The sequence below is a fragment of the Malaclemys terrapin genome, chromosome 11, assembly GCF_027887155.1.
Source record: "Malaclemys terrapin pileata isolate rMalTer1 chromosome 11, rMalTer1.hap1, whole genome shotgun sequence".
Lineage (NCBI taxonomy): Eukaryota > Metazoa > Chordata > Testudines > Emydidae > Malaclemys > Malaclemys terrapin.
Genome location: NC_071515.1, coordinates 66945130 through 66959959, shown reverse-complemented (window position 1 = coordinate 66959959; position 14830 = coordinate 66945130). Strand labels below are relative to the sequence as shown.

Here is a 14830-nt window from a genome sequence, read left to right as displayed (position 1 = left end):
GGAATGATTTTAGGTGTTTCAAATTCAATTATATAAAATTTTCCAGACTCATTGAGTTGAGTGGAAGCTGCTGGACACTGCTTTTGAGAAATGAGGCCACCTGAGTAGGGATGTAGTAATCTAACTGTAGGCATCTATTCTTGAAAAATCAAGGCCAATACCCCTTGTGTTCCAGGGCATTCCCCCACCATTAGTGTTAGTAAAAGTTACTGAATGGGCAGGTTATTCCATAATTAACAAATCCTAAAGTGGACATTTTCCACTGAACCTGCTGTACCAGCCCCTATCAGGGGCAGAATACTACATTGATAAACTGTGCAACTTTGCTAGGTACAGAAATCACCACATTTCAAGTCAGCAAATGTTTCCTACAGCAATGTTAGCACTGTTGCGTTGTGTACACTGCATACGAGAGAGACATTGAAGTGAAGATTAATATTCACAAGAAACGCTATGTTCTCATTTAGATTCTAGGTAAATACAAACAACAGTACGTCAGTGTTACCTGCAACTATTTACCATCACAATGAGACTCCGTCGCAAAGAGGCATATCGCACAGTGAGCTGGATCTCTCCCAGGAGCACCGCAGTTAGATTAGTTCCACTGTAAGACAGTTACATGTTCAGGATTTTCAACTATTTAGCATCCAGATGCACACGTAAGATCAGTACACAAGGTGTGTGCTATGAGATGCAGGGGTTGAGGTTCATTTTCAGTTGAACAAGTCACAGCAATGGGGAAAAACTACATTAAAAATGCATTGAAATCCAGTGTATCATTAAATCAGTCACTCACCAAAACACATTCTACATCTCACCTTGAAAAATGTAAACCCAGTTTTCCAAGCACAGCACTTACCTGTTCCTGGTATTCTCCATTTGTTCCTGTAGAATATGAGCGAGCTACAAGGCCTCTACCAGAAATGCTCATTTTAATGCCAAGAATGGTCATGGTGTTTATTATATTTGTATCTACTCTTGGTATTAGTGTAGCATAGGGACGACAGCACATGCTTCCATAATTTAAATATCTGATTATTATAAGTGCTGTTTAATAAGTGCTGTTTAATAAGTACATTACAACGGGAGTGTAATCCTCTGCTTAGTGAATTTGTTTGGGGGCCTTGTCTCTGTACATCACCTGGAATGTTATTAAAACGATTCATAAATTCCTATTTTAAATTAAGTTGACTTCCACTATATGGAAGTATTGACTTTAAAAGGTTAAAACTAACAGCTGAAATTGGTTTGATGCCTCTACTTGATTGACAGAAACTTCTGTGCTTCTTTCAGCTCACAAAGCGGCTAAAGTTTCTCAAAAGGGAAATAAAATTATACAAAGCCAGATGCACAGGGCTCCCACTGACTCCTATGGGACAGGCCCTACCTGATGGCAGTACTAGCTCACATACACTTTTCTGGCCTCCTAATGAGACCATCCATGCACGGATTGTGAAAACTGTTCAAAGTTATTCCATTTTCAAAAGTGGCTGGGAAAATGTCAGCCAAACCTACTTGATCTTTAGTCTGTTTGCATCACTTCGCAAAAGGTTTCACTTGAATGTGTATTACACGTGGAGTTCTACCCTTACCTTTAATCCCAAATATGCTTATTGTACCTGAGTCAAGTGTATTTTTCAATGATGGGATGTGGGACTTACTACGTGAACCCTGTGGAGTGCCTTAAATGCATAAAGTTAAATTCAGCCTTCACATAAGGAGATGCAATTCCCTTGAAAACAAAGGCAAAAAGAGCTGCATCTGCTTACACAGATCTGAATTTGAGTGGTTTACTTGCTCCTGACAAATGTTTATGCGAGTTCTCTGCTAAATCCTTGGATTTCAAGTCAGTGTTGTGGGCTGAGACCTCAAACATTCCTTTGTACATAGTAGAAGCCTGTAAAAAGAAGAGTGTCCAGGTAAAGCAAAATTCAAGCGTAAGAAGATACATACTTAAGAAGGTTCGGATTGCTGTGATCTAATTCAAAGCATGAAGAGGCGAGAGAGCCCAATGAAGCAACACTGGGGGCAGCGTTGTGTTCCAGGGGTCTTGTGGGTAGAGTCACCAATGGTTGGGATTCCAGATTGTGTGCCCCTGCTGGTGCATTAAGCTCAGCGATAGTCTCATTTACTGCAGGGCCTTCTGGGTTCTCAGATCCAGCAAGATCTGCACTGCTCTCCTTCTTAGCTTCTTTGGATTCAGGCACTCCAGAGTCTTTGCTCACATGGGGCATTTTGGAGGGTTCTGCTTTTGATGGTAGGGGATTTTTGCATTGGTTTCCATCCTTCTCTGCTGCAGGTACAGGAACTTGCTTCAAGGCATTAACACCAGTATAGGTGCTTTGTGGATCAGGTTCCTTGATGCACAAGACCTAAAACCAAGCGATATAGAAAATCAGCTAGTGATTAATGCCGATATTAAAGTGCATGCTCATTCTGAAGAGCACAGTACTGATTTCCTGTTAGATTATCCTAGACCATCCTCTGCCAGCACAGGATTGTGTCTCATAGCACATATTGTATCTAAGAACTCCTAAGTAATGGGGCTTCCACTACTGCCCTTAGGACACTTGCCAAACTCTAGGAAGTTGTTCTCATTAGATTACACTCCCCACCACCATCCCTTCTCTCCCTAAGCAAATAAAGGGATGATTTTGTACTAAAGGTGCTGAACTGGAACTAAAACTGGGTTCTAATCCCAGCTCTGCTATACAGACTCCCTATGAGACATTGGAATAGTCAATGTTTGTGTGACTCTGTTCCCCCATCTGGAAAATGGGAATCTACTTCCTATCTTCTCTATTGAAATTGGAAGCTCTTTGGGGTAGGGACTAATCGCTTGCTGTGCATACATGTACCTACCTAGCATTATAGCACCCTGATTCCTGCTGGTCACCTTTCCTAAGGAAAGTTAGGAAAAAATGTTCAAAACACCATGGCCAATATTGGGGCAGGGAGAGGAAGTGTTTAGGGTAGGTTACCGAATGCAAATTCGGGCCTTTATATAAAAAAAAGTGGCCTAAACTGCCCCTGAGGCTCCTGGGTGTTCAGCACTTTTCAAATCAGGTCACTTATTTAGGTGTTAAATATTTATTTTAGCAGCCTAACTGTAGGTTGTTTTTTTAAAAGAAATATCGTCAAAACTCTTGACTTTTACTAAATTTTCCCGGGGGTGGTGGTGGTGGGGAAATGGTGAGAAGAGGACGACACATGAGATGAACACACACCCGCACACACACTCTAACTGGGATGAAATGCAGCATACCAAATTTCAGAGGGACCAGTTTCTTTTAGGGGAGGTAAGGGGGAGAAATCAGGCTTACAATGAGAAGCTAGCTTCAATCTTAACTATAGGGCAGCTACCACGGCTACACCCTAGTCTTGCAGCTAAATGATCAAATAAGCAGTGTGTATATTTAAGAAAACACTTGGCAACAGTTTGCTAAAATTAAAAAAAAATCCTATTCTATTGGGTAGGTCACATACAGTACATGGGTTGTATCTGCAAACAAATACAAGGACTACATCAATGACTGTTAGTTAGGAAACACAATCAGTTGAGTGTGGGTGTTATCCTTCAGGACAGATTCATGTAGTTTCTGTTGAGTTGCAGTTAAATCGGAGCATATAATTTCATAACTGCTAGCAGTTATGTCGCATTTGTTGGGATGTACAGATTTTAAAAATGTATCTAGACAGGCCATGGAGTGGAGATTTATAGGTTTATTTCAGTGACATTCAGGCTTCTTCTGGGGAATCAGAGTAAAAGAAAAGTGTATGAAAGAGGAACAACATACCCGCAACACAAGTTTCATCTTAATAAAACTGTCTAAACCAGAATGATCCAGCTGAAATTTCTGATCAAGAGTCATCTCAGAATCCTTTAGCAAGTGGGAGAGAGAGACAACCAAGGTTCCCAGCGCATTCTCCCGATCCTTATCTTTTATCTGGAAAGAGGAGGTTTTTATTAGAAGGCAAGGTGTTATGCATTACGTATAAAGCAAAGCTAGATGTTTGGAATAACTTAACAGACCAAAACATGGAAAGAAGGCGTTTGTCTATTGTAGGGCCTACTGTTGAATATGGATGCATTCAGACAGGGCATGCCAACGTTCCAGAAGGCACAACCAGTTGATGTATTTTAAGGGCAAATCCCACGCATCTCTCTGTGACTGGGGAGACCCCCCCATAGCAGTAGAACTGACACAGATTTCTGCAGGGGCTGGAGAATTCATCAGTCCTTCAGTCCTTCTCCCCCTAAAAGGGAGCACACAAGTCCAAAGACTGTTCCAGCTCAAACACAAATCCCAGCAGGCATGTAGAGGAGTGAAGCTGCATCACATCCACTGTAAATAGGCAGACAGACAGACTATAAATTCAGAGAAGTCAAAGGAAGAACACTCGTTTTCACCTCCAAATGAAGCGACTGGGACTGTGCACTGTGGACGAAGAACGTGAAAGCCTGGCCCCACACAGGATCTTTACTGAAGTTGCAGGTCTGTAGAAAGAGAAGAGGATTGTGGTATTTTAGCTTTTTGTTCTTGTCCAAGTGTTTGTTAGGACTTTATATATAGACATAAAAGACAATGATGTGGCATTGGAAATCCCTCTATTGTGGTTGTTTTATCCAAATGATGCTACATCCAAGCCATAAAGACAGTGGAATTCCCAGGGCAGACAAGTGCACAGAAACACGGTCTCCAGCTGGCAAAGCCAGAACAAGTTCTGCAAAACATGCGAGTGCCAAGACAGGTCAGTCGGGTTATAATCTGCTCTGACTAGCGTTCCCATAACCTGCAACGTCAGGATTCTTCTCTGCCTTTCAAAATAAAAAGCAAAAACTAGTTGCTTCCAAATGGAACCTCCCAGATAACAGGAAGTGGCTTCCAGTCACCAGCACTGAATTCCACTGGGTACAGCAGGTAGAAATGAAGGATACAGAGGCTGAAGCAGAGATTCTCAAGCTGGATGTTGCAGGTTCTAACCCCTTGTGTGTGACTACTTCAGAAGCAAAGAGAGCTGGGAATGTCAGTAGGACCTTTGCTGAGGCTGCTCCATAAAATGGACTGCCTCTGCTGACCCCAAGAGCACTGCCAGAAGGGCCCATGGCTGGGAATGGGGGAGAGGAGCACCAAGGACCCCCAAGAAGGGAGAATTGGTTTGGGGGAGAGGGGAGGAAGACGACTAAAGCGAGAACCTGGGAAGGGGCTGCAGGCATCTGAAGGGGCAAGGATTAAGGTAAAACCAAATTTCATTGGGAGGGGCGTGTGGCTGGAACTGACATAACGGGAGAATATTTGAGTTTCAGTGCAGGCAAATTGAGCTTGTGTGCATGGGGAATAGGATTCACTCCCATTTGTCGGGAGGCGAGAGAAATGTATTTGTGATAAAAATGACTGCAGGGCAGTAAGTCGAATGGAGTTAATAGGAGGGAAGGACTGATTTGAGCAGATATTTATTATGTTGGTCAGGGTGAGAACTGAGGAGAAGAAACTCATTGCAAGTGGATTTTTATTGTAAAGAGGAAAACGATCCAGGAGGGGAGTGGGAAGAGATTCATTTTAATTTGACTGAGGGTGAAGGAAAGAGACTGTGATGGGAATTGGTTTCAAATAGAATAGGGAGGAGAATTTATTCTGATGACGGGGCAGATACCAGCCTGACACCAGTGGGAAGGGATGTGATCCATGAGATGACCACACTATATTGACACGAGCCACACGATGAAAAAATTTGGTAAGCCACTATGTTCTGGTAACACGCTTGTATTGGCCCATGTGACCTGTTAATCACCACATAAAATGTGTCTGTACAGCAGACACTAAAAAAATAAATTGCTACCTCTAAATTCAAGCTTTACTTGAAATACAAACCAAAAGCCATGCTTAAAGTAGTGCAGTCCTTCCATATGCAATCTATATTTGGGGAGGGATAGGTTTGAGCATTGGCCTACTAAACCCAGGGTTGTGAGTTCAATCCTTGATGGGGCCACTTAGGGATCTGGGGCAAAAATCAGTACTTGGTCCTGCTAGTGAAGGCAGGGGGCTGGACTCAATGACCTTTCAAGGTCCCTTCCAGTTCTAGGAGATGATATATGGAGATCTACCTATTATTTATATGCCATACAGCTGTGTTCATGTCTATAACTCTGCTGGGTCACTTTCACTAGTTACTTTAAGTCAGCTAAGCATCAAACTAGCTTCATGTAAAACGTCCTGTTTTAAGACAAATGGAAGGATTCAACAGCTCACCTTGCTTTTCTGAGTTTTGTTACCCACTGTGAGCTGGACGTAGGAGGAAGGGTCCCGGTCCATCTTCTGTTTCCCATTTTTTTAAAGAAGGGGAGGAGACAGTTATTAGTCATTTTCAGCCAGCCATACAAAGCCATTCCTGCTCTAGCTAATCTGCAATATTTAGCTGGGGGGAAAAAAGCAACCCTCACTTTAAACTCTCAGGCTGAGATTTGGGCAACCTAGTTCCATTAAAATTAATAGGAATTAAGCAGCCACATCTCCTAAATCCCACTCTAAATATTTAATGGAAATTTCATCCATTCTTACCCCTCCCAAAAAAATAAAAATAAAAAACACCATCCTTACACAATAAGAGAATCCAACCACTGGACTAATTCCTACCCTCATATCCACTGCTGTAAGGCTTTCTACTCTTAAGGTGTCCCTTCAGTTCAACCTCTGTAAACTTCAATCCTTCCAAAATGGGCTAAAGAGGATGGTTACCAACTAGTAGCCTGGCCCCCTACTTGCACCAGATATTGCTCAGGTATTTTTGCACCATCTTAGCCAACTTTGTCAGTTCAGCACGAGCTGAGCAACTGTCTGCAGGGGAAGGCAGCATATGCAGCAAGGAATGAAGAATGGTACAAAAGCGTCAGCCAAATCATGTGCTAGTTTGAACATAAAACTAAGTTACATTCTGGACCATTCTTAAATAACTTTTAAGTTTTGGATTTGCATGGCTTGCTGCTACAAACACACACCGTATTTTGATCTTCCGCCATCCAAGTTTCAGATTTAAGCCAAACTATTGTGCATTCTGGATATAAATAGGTGGCAGCTATTAATGTAGGCGTTTTTTGGGAAGGAAGACAAGTGGGGAGAAAAAAAAAAATAAACAAAACCAGATAAGATTCTTCCCCTCAGCAAAGATTCCCCACACTCATACAGCTACCCACACGATTCACTGAGGCTCAGGCCCTCGCCAGGGGATTTTCCTAGAATCTGGATTCATTATGTATGCAGCTAGAGTGCCAGCCTCTGAAACCTCATGACAAGATGCACTTTCCCAATGGAGGCTAGTTCCTTCCCAGGATGGATAACAGCCTCCAGCAGCAGCCTCCAGAAAGAGAGGAAAAAACCCACAGCCCCATGGGCTATCATTTCCCACCCCAAAAGCCTACAATGGGACTCTTAAGGAAACAATGTATCCCTCAAGTCAGTACCCTCTCCCTGATGCTGAGGAACACCCATAGGATCCTGTTTGGACTTCTACTGAAAGACTGTGTAAGATTCCCTCATTTGTCATCGTATAAGTCGGTGTTTCTAAACCTTTTTGGTACCAGGAACCAGCTTGCTGCCTTCCCTGTGTCCACAGACCGGTCGTTGAGAAACTCTGGTATAGGTAATAAACAAGCATAGGAAAAAAGGGATCTACTGCTCACTGTAGAATGACCAAAATAAGATGGGTAAAGATAGATGGAGAAAGGAGAATTGAGTCCTAAGTGTATGATGACAACAAAAATAGCGACCCTGAAGGGAAGCAGGATTGAATCCAATGGGCACAGTAAATGTAGAAATCTTACAGTCTATGTAATTCAGCAAACCTAAGGTCAACCAATCAGAAACGGGATTAACTCAAGATTCTGTGGAATGGATGTACAGTTGGTTTGAAAGAAGAGTAAGCGAGTATAGTTGAAGAGATGTATCCTGGTCGGATTACAGAAAGCCAAGAGAGGTAGGTGCTTTATAGACGCAACATTATACAGGGAATAAGTGGAAGGGAAAAGGAGGAGGTCAATATGGTAGGGTAGCTTTGGAAACTCCTCTAAATACTAAGAGAAAGGGATTGTGCTAGATTCTAAAGGAGACAGAAAGCCAGTGACCATTTCTGAGAAAAAGGAAGATGTCCATTAGCCCATTTTGGAAGGATGGAAGTTTACAGAGCTTGAACTGAAAAGACACCTTAAGAGTAGAAAACCTTACAGCAGTGGATATGAGGGTAGGAATTAGTCCAATGGCTGGATTCTCTTATTGTGTAAGGATGGTGGTTTTTATTTTTTTGGGGGTAAGAATATAGGTAAGTATTCTATTGTTTCACATTCCCTCACTTACACAGTGTCAAAATGAAATCATAGAAGAGCAGCAGGCTGTATCCATTGACGGAGCTAATGGAGTTATACCAGGGATGGCTCTGGCCCACTGATATAGAGAACAATGGTTATTCAGACTCCAATTCCTGACATGGTTGAAATGTTTTCCTTTAGTGGACACCAGCCCAACCTGTTAAATATTGTGTAATGCAGCATGTGTTTTTAATAGGGTGTTGAGAAAAATATCTGTATTTACCTTGAGGTATTTCTGGTTTTTGAACTTCTTTGCACCATATTCACCATTTGAGTATTCAAAGTGATTTCTCTGTATCAGTGGAGAATATATTTTACAACAGTTAGAGCAGCTTTTTTTAAATGAGAAGTATAGGCTGCTTGTTACTTCTGTACTTACCGGAAGGTTGCAAGCACTGTCCAAATAGACTATTAACAATGCTGTGGCTAGACCATTCTTATCCTGTGACGATCAAAAACAAAAACAAAACTCAGCAGGGACAAAACCACGGAAGAGCACAAATGCATGGGGTACCTACTAAGGCATGAGTTGCTAGACTGAAACAAACAGCTTTTCAACTTGCTCCTAAAACCTGGCATTTAGGGGCATGCAATTCAACGTCTAACTGTTCAAAAAGGATTGAGGTCACACGAGCGGAAACCACAGCATTGTGTGCTCCAATCCTGCTCCCATTCAAATCAGTGTGTGTTTTGTCACTGAAATCAATGGGAGCAAGATGCTTTCACAGACCGTTAGATCTGAACCCCAAAAGCAGAGTGGAGGTGAGGAGAATTATGAATCTGGGTGCACAAATTATGTTCCAGAATATGTTTGTTTCAAGACAAGTGCTGTTCAGGTCAGATGACTATAGACTGATGAAATCAGTGACAAGGGAGAAACTGGATGTGGCCAACAGCCAAACACAACTGGAGTAATTTGTATCACTCATTCATTGCCATGTCATTCAGGTTTAGATTAATGTAAGGACATTATATGGCTCCAGGGCCAGCGAGGTTCTGTTCTCCATGTTTGCACACCTATCAATTTGCAGTCCATGTTATCTAGATGTCTTTCCTCGTCAGATTTGCCATGTGCACATTTAAATACATTAGGCACAAAATATACACATTAGTGAGATAACATGATCTAGTCAATCCAGTCAGTGGTGATGGAAGTTTTAAAATATGTAGCATGTCTCTAACTACAATTATAACACAATTTAAAATGAAGTTGAAAGCTTCAAAGTGACTCAACTTCTCAAAAAACGTAGAGTGAAAGTATGGCCGATTAGGGTTTAAAGTCTTCAACATCATGACCTCAGTGCTATGCAATGCCTTTACTGGAGAACTGAGCCCCTCATTCAAGGGGGCATGTAAGTATGTGCTTAACTTTATACCTGGGCATGTCTATCACTATTCAAAAAAAGTGTATAATGTCCCATTGACTTCACTGGAACTTAAGCATGTGCTTAAGTGCTTTGGTTGAATTGTGGCAAGGAGGGAACACTTAAAAATGAGAGTGATGCAAACTAGCCCACTGAGAGTACCACTACAGTGTTCTATAGCTACAGCCCCAAACTAGTTTCACTATTGGGAGTTGGTTTATGCTACGTGCAGGGGCTCAGATACGGTGGTGATTTGGGGGTGGTAGAAGGAAGCGGAGAGAAGAGAGAGATTATTGGGCCACTGTTGTCAAATGCTACTACTTTTTAAAAAAGGTAAGAAGGGTTGCATAGTTTTCCTTATTTTAAACCTAATCAGGAATTAGATGAGCTCTCCTGATGCAAACAAATTCAGTCTTGGGGAAAGTTCATATCTAAGCTCTGTCAAACAAATATAAGGCCAGGAGGATTACTTCTGGTTCATAATTGGGTCATATTACTCTGCAAAGGAGCCTATCAGCCTGCTATATAATGTTGGAATACCTGAAATAAACAACACTCACCTCATGTAGTTTTTCTTGGTCAGTTACTAATGAAAGCCACTCGAGCTTTAAATGCAAGTGTCCACTTGCAGTCTTACTTAAGGGAAACCACTAAGTGAAGAGAACAAAACAAAACAAAAAAAACCACAACCTGAGAACTGTTTGCAGAAAAACGCATTCTGTGTCGCAATCCTATTGTGAATTATGTACAAGAGCCAATTTAAATTGCACTTTGAGCTTGAATTTTTTTATGCATAAACTGACCTACTTAAGCATATTTAGAAACAAAGACTTGAAACATTAACATATTAAATAAGATACTAATCATCATATGGAACTAACAATACTAATAAGAGTAAGTACTGGAAACTGGGGGCAGCAATCTCTGCATTGTGCTTGATTCCAGAACAAAAGCGTCATACTATAATTTATTGTTTCTTTGCCCAGGAAGAAATTTTTAACTAAGAACTATTTAGAGACTTGTACAAAGACTCAGGACACACTATGCATATGCAACACAAATGCAAAATAGCACTTGAGTTTGTACTGTGCTGGCAGGAGTTGCCAGTTTAAACTGAAAAGCCATTCCTTTGGGTATTTAAAGTTTTATGAGCAACAGTAACCAGCTGTCACTTCTCTTTCCTGTAATAAAATTGTTACAGTAACAAGCTGCAAGTGTGCAGAAACATCACTGAATGTGCAAGGTCCATAGTAGAACATTTGGAAACAGACCATAAACTTTTACCTCATCAACAATTGTGTCATTCATTACATCAGCAAGGCTTATAAGTAAGCTGCAAGACAAAAAGAGAACATGTCACAATATTCATTACTACATTGAATGTTTTAGTGAACAGCAGATTATAATTAATGGACAAGAGATGAATATTTCACCAAACGGATCTATAATGGAATCCATGTTTAGAACAAAAGCTACACGTTACCCTCAGCATGTGTTACTGAATGTGTTTGGCTTTTATGAATCTTCTCCCTGTGGAAATGCTTATATAAATCACACATCTGAAGGGACCTTTGAAATGTACCACTCAAGTGTCCCTCATTTTAGGAATCACTTTTAGTGCTCAGTTATTTGCATCACAATAAAAAATAACCACCACATTTAAAAAAAAAAAAAAAAAAAAAAAAGGAGGTTTAGAGACAATTATTTGGACTAAAGGAATTAATCCCTCAATGTTAAGTTTCCTGCATGAATAAATTTGTACATCCCTCAGTAGTAATAATTGGGCCTACAAATATACTCTAATTGTGAGCTCAACTTTAAGTGAAAGTTGATAAAATGTCACTATAACAAATGTTGATGGGAAAATGGGAGACAGACTGAATTATTACAAACGAAGGCCTATTTATAGAATTCAAGGACTCTTAAGATCATACCTGGTAAACAAGAAAAGTGTGGAACTGGAAGTCGCCACCATCTTTTTCTTTCTCCTCCGGCACCATAGGTGCCGACTCCATGGGTGCTGCGGGGCTGGAGCACCCATGGGGAAAAATTAGCGGGTGCTCTGCACCCACAGGCGGGCAAGCTCCCCTAGCCCCGCCTCCTGTCCCCCTCTCACTCCTGAGCACACTGCATCCCGCTACCCCTCCCGCCCCCCAGCGCTTCCTGCCCGCTGCCTAACAGCTGTTTGGCAGCACTTAGGACTTTACAGGAGGGAGGGGGAGGAATAGAGAAGCGGCGCGCTCAAGGGAGGAGGTGGAGAAGAGGTGGGGACTTTGGGGAAGGGGTGGAATTGGAGCAGAGCGAGGATGGTTCGGGGGTGGGGGGAGGGGAGAAAAAAATCAAGCACCCACGGGGCAGAGGGGAAGTTGGCACCTATGTCCAGCACCCTCAGGTGCATAGAGTATTCACCAGTTTCCACGATTTATTTTGGTCTTTTGCTGGACTGTTCAGGCCTTTGAGTGTCATGTTGACGGATTTGGCTTCTCTCTCTCTCTCTGTTGTTCTGCATATGTTTCTCTAGGTTCCCCTCTTTCTAGGTGATTTCCATATCATTTGCAGTGGAAGTAGTGTTTATGGCATCCTTAAAGCGTGTCCTGACTACATCCAGTGTTGTCTTTTTACCATATTTGATGCCTTGAATTGGGTTGCAACATCAGAAATTCTAAGTAGAACAAGAAACTCTTGCCAACGGACTCTGAAGATCTTCTACAAGCATTTACTTTGGAATGAGTTGGTCATCTTATCAATTTCTGTTGGAGATTTTCATTGCTCTGCTCCATAAAGGAGGACAAACAGGACTCTGGCATTAAAAAATAATTTTTGTATCAGTACCAATCATGCTACTTTCAAGCTTTTGGAAGCGTTATTTGCCCCTTTGGATATTTGTTGCTTGCACATCTCACTTCCTAGGTAGGTAAGATGACTGATTAATTCTAGTGTTTCCTTCATCCATTCTATGGCTACTTTGGGGACATTGAGAGCCGTCTATTTTGTCTTACCATTGTTGACAAAAAACTGGAAATCAGTGAACCAAAACTGGTGTGTCAGAAATTAGGCCTAATTGGCAGACAAAATAATGAGGGGATGTGCTATTCCACATCACCACTCCCTTTTAGGGGAAAATTAGCAGAAGAGAAAGCTACCTGCCAGCAACCACTGCAGCAAGCTCTACCATCAGAGCTGCCACCCCCAGTGTCTCCTGGGACCCCAGGATTTTTCCATAACACAGTTGGGCCCTCGTCCTGATCCGAAGAGATGTGCTGACACAGACCGTGCCAGAGAGAGGAGCCCAGATGACATTGCCACCTCCGCTGGCTCTGGCTAAATACCAGCCACCATCCGATGCTGTCTTTCTGTCTGTCAGTGACACACACTGTTCTGTTCCTTCCCCCACCTTATTTCTTCTCTCTCATCTCACTCCTTTTTCCTCCTGTCTCAGGACAGTCTGGCTTAGCTGGCCACGACTATATTTTGCAACACTGCTGTAAACCTGTGACCAGAAAGCCAGCTAATGGCAATGTCCTAAACAGTCTGATGCACATTTGCAAGGTCTCAGACTGGCTAATAAAAGGATCATGTGCCTTGCCTGTGTTTCTCTAGCAGTGAGAAAGTCAACACCAGAGACAAAAGAGGTGTCTTCTCTTTGATATTCCCCACCACCACCACGTGTATGTGTGCATACGTGACCCTTTTTTTGCCTTCTAGGAAATGGGATCTGGCTTTAAACAGCAGTAACTGCTCCAGCCCATGTCAACTAATTTGCTCTTTTTCCTAAAAGGACAGATATTTTTAATACTGTCAGGTGTGTGGGGGGAGGGGAGAGGAGAGGGGCTGGTGGTGATGTTTCTCTACAAACTATCGAGAGAGAGAGCACACACACACACACGATGTTTAAAAAACCCTTAGCTAAATACTTCCCATTTCAAGTGCTTTAATGATTTTTCCTTCTCAGTATCTTCAATAAAAGGTTAAAAAGAATTTTAAATGGTGTTTGCACCATGGTTATAAGCAGGCTAACGTCTGTATACTAAACCCCAAACCTTGTTTCACGTTGGACAGGGACAGGCTCATGTTAAGATCGTTAACTCTTTGGGCCTATTCATTCCATCAAAATTAATACAAACACTTTATTTTGGGTCTTGGTCGCATCCCATTTTTGGGTGGTGGCAAATTGCGTAGTATGTTTTGAAGTACATAAATGTAAAGCACCTCTTCTTAAGAAGCCAGCTCTGATATACTGTACTTAGTAGGTGGAATTTGGTGGTTCTTAGTTATCTTCTGCAAAGCTTCCCTAATGCGCTGCTATCTAAGAATGCCATGTTGACAATCCTGTCCATTCACAGGACAGGTACAACTCATGAAGTAGCAATGCAAGTTTGACCTTCAGTCCTGGCTTGCAGAGCTCAGGCTTCAGCTAATTTCAGAATCTTAGTCTCTTCTAGAAACGCCAAAAAAAAGTGCCAACTGCAATGGTTGTTTTTATGACCAGGACCCCTCTATTAAGAACCTGACTGAGAGCATCACATTAGTTTCACATACATCAGTGATTGGACAGCATCCAAATGTAGGTACATCATCATGAATAGTCTGGGATGGATTAGAACTAGAAACCTAGAGGAGGAAGGCTCCATCCCCCAAAGTTATTTTACAAGAAGCCACTATGTTTCTTATAAGGTTTACATCTCACTGAGCAACCACCACTGACCTATCTATGCCTTTATTATTACAGGGGATTGCTTTTGAAAAACTGATCATACCCGTACTATTGAAAAGAGAAATAGGAAATTATGTGCATCACCTGCCCAGAAAGTCATCTTTATCTGGATCTTCATCATACAAGTCCACTTCTAAGTCCTGACCAGGCACTTCATGAACAACAAACTGCAGGGGGGGGAGAAAGAAGAGGAAGAGAGAAAGTCATAGGATTTACAGACAGACAAATATTCACAGGCCACATCAAAAGCCTCAGGCTAGTGACAAGAGTGCAATACTTCCCAGGGTACATTGAGGAAATATATATGCTAATGCAGGGTCAGCATAAGCATGATGTGTTTGCATCTTGTCTAAAATCCACATACATAGATCAGCTTGAAAACTGATGTGTCAG

General features: G+C 41.9%; 1 protein-coding gene across 1 annotated transcript in view; it reads right to left on the bottom strand.

Annotated features, from left to right (window-relative positions):
- Positions 1-14830, bottom strand: part of ESYT3 (extended synaptotagmin 3) — a 57214-nt gene that overhangs the window by 4955 nt on the left and 37429 nt on the right. The window contains exons 10-19 of the mRNA XM_054043946.1: positions 14522-14604; positions 11008-11056; positions 10284-10373; positions 8739-8801; positions 8583-8651; positions 6252-6317; positions 4412-4498; positions 3798-3947; positions 1954-2372; positions 506-604 (exon numbers count right to left, since the gene is read on the bottom strand). Coding sequence (XP_053899921.1) covers positions 506-604; positions 1954-2372; positions 3798-3947; positions 4412-4498; positions 6252-6317; positions 8583-8651; positions 8739-8801; positions 10284-10373; positions 11008-11056; positions 14522-14604 — 1175 coding nt within the window. The remainder of the gene's footprint in view (positions 1-505; positions 605-1953; positions 2373-3797; positions 3948-4411; positions 4499-6251; positions 6318-8582; positions 8652-8738; positions 8802-10283; positions 10374-11007; positions 11057-14521; positions 14605-14830) is intronic.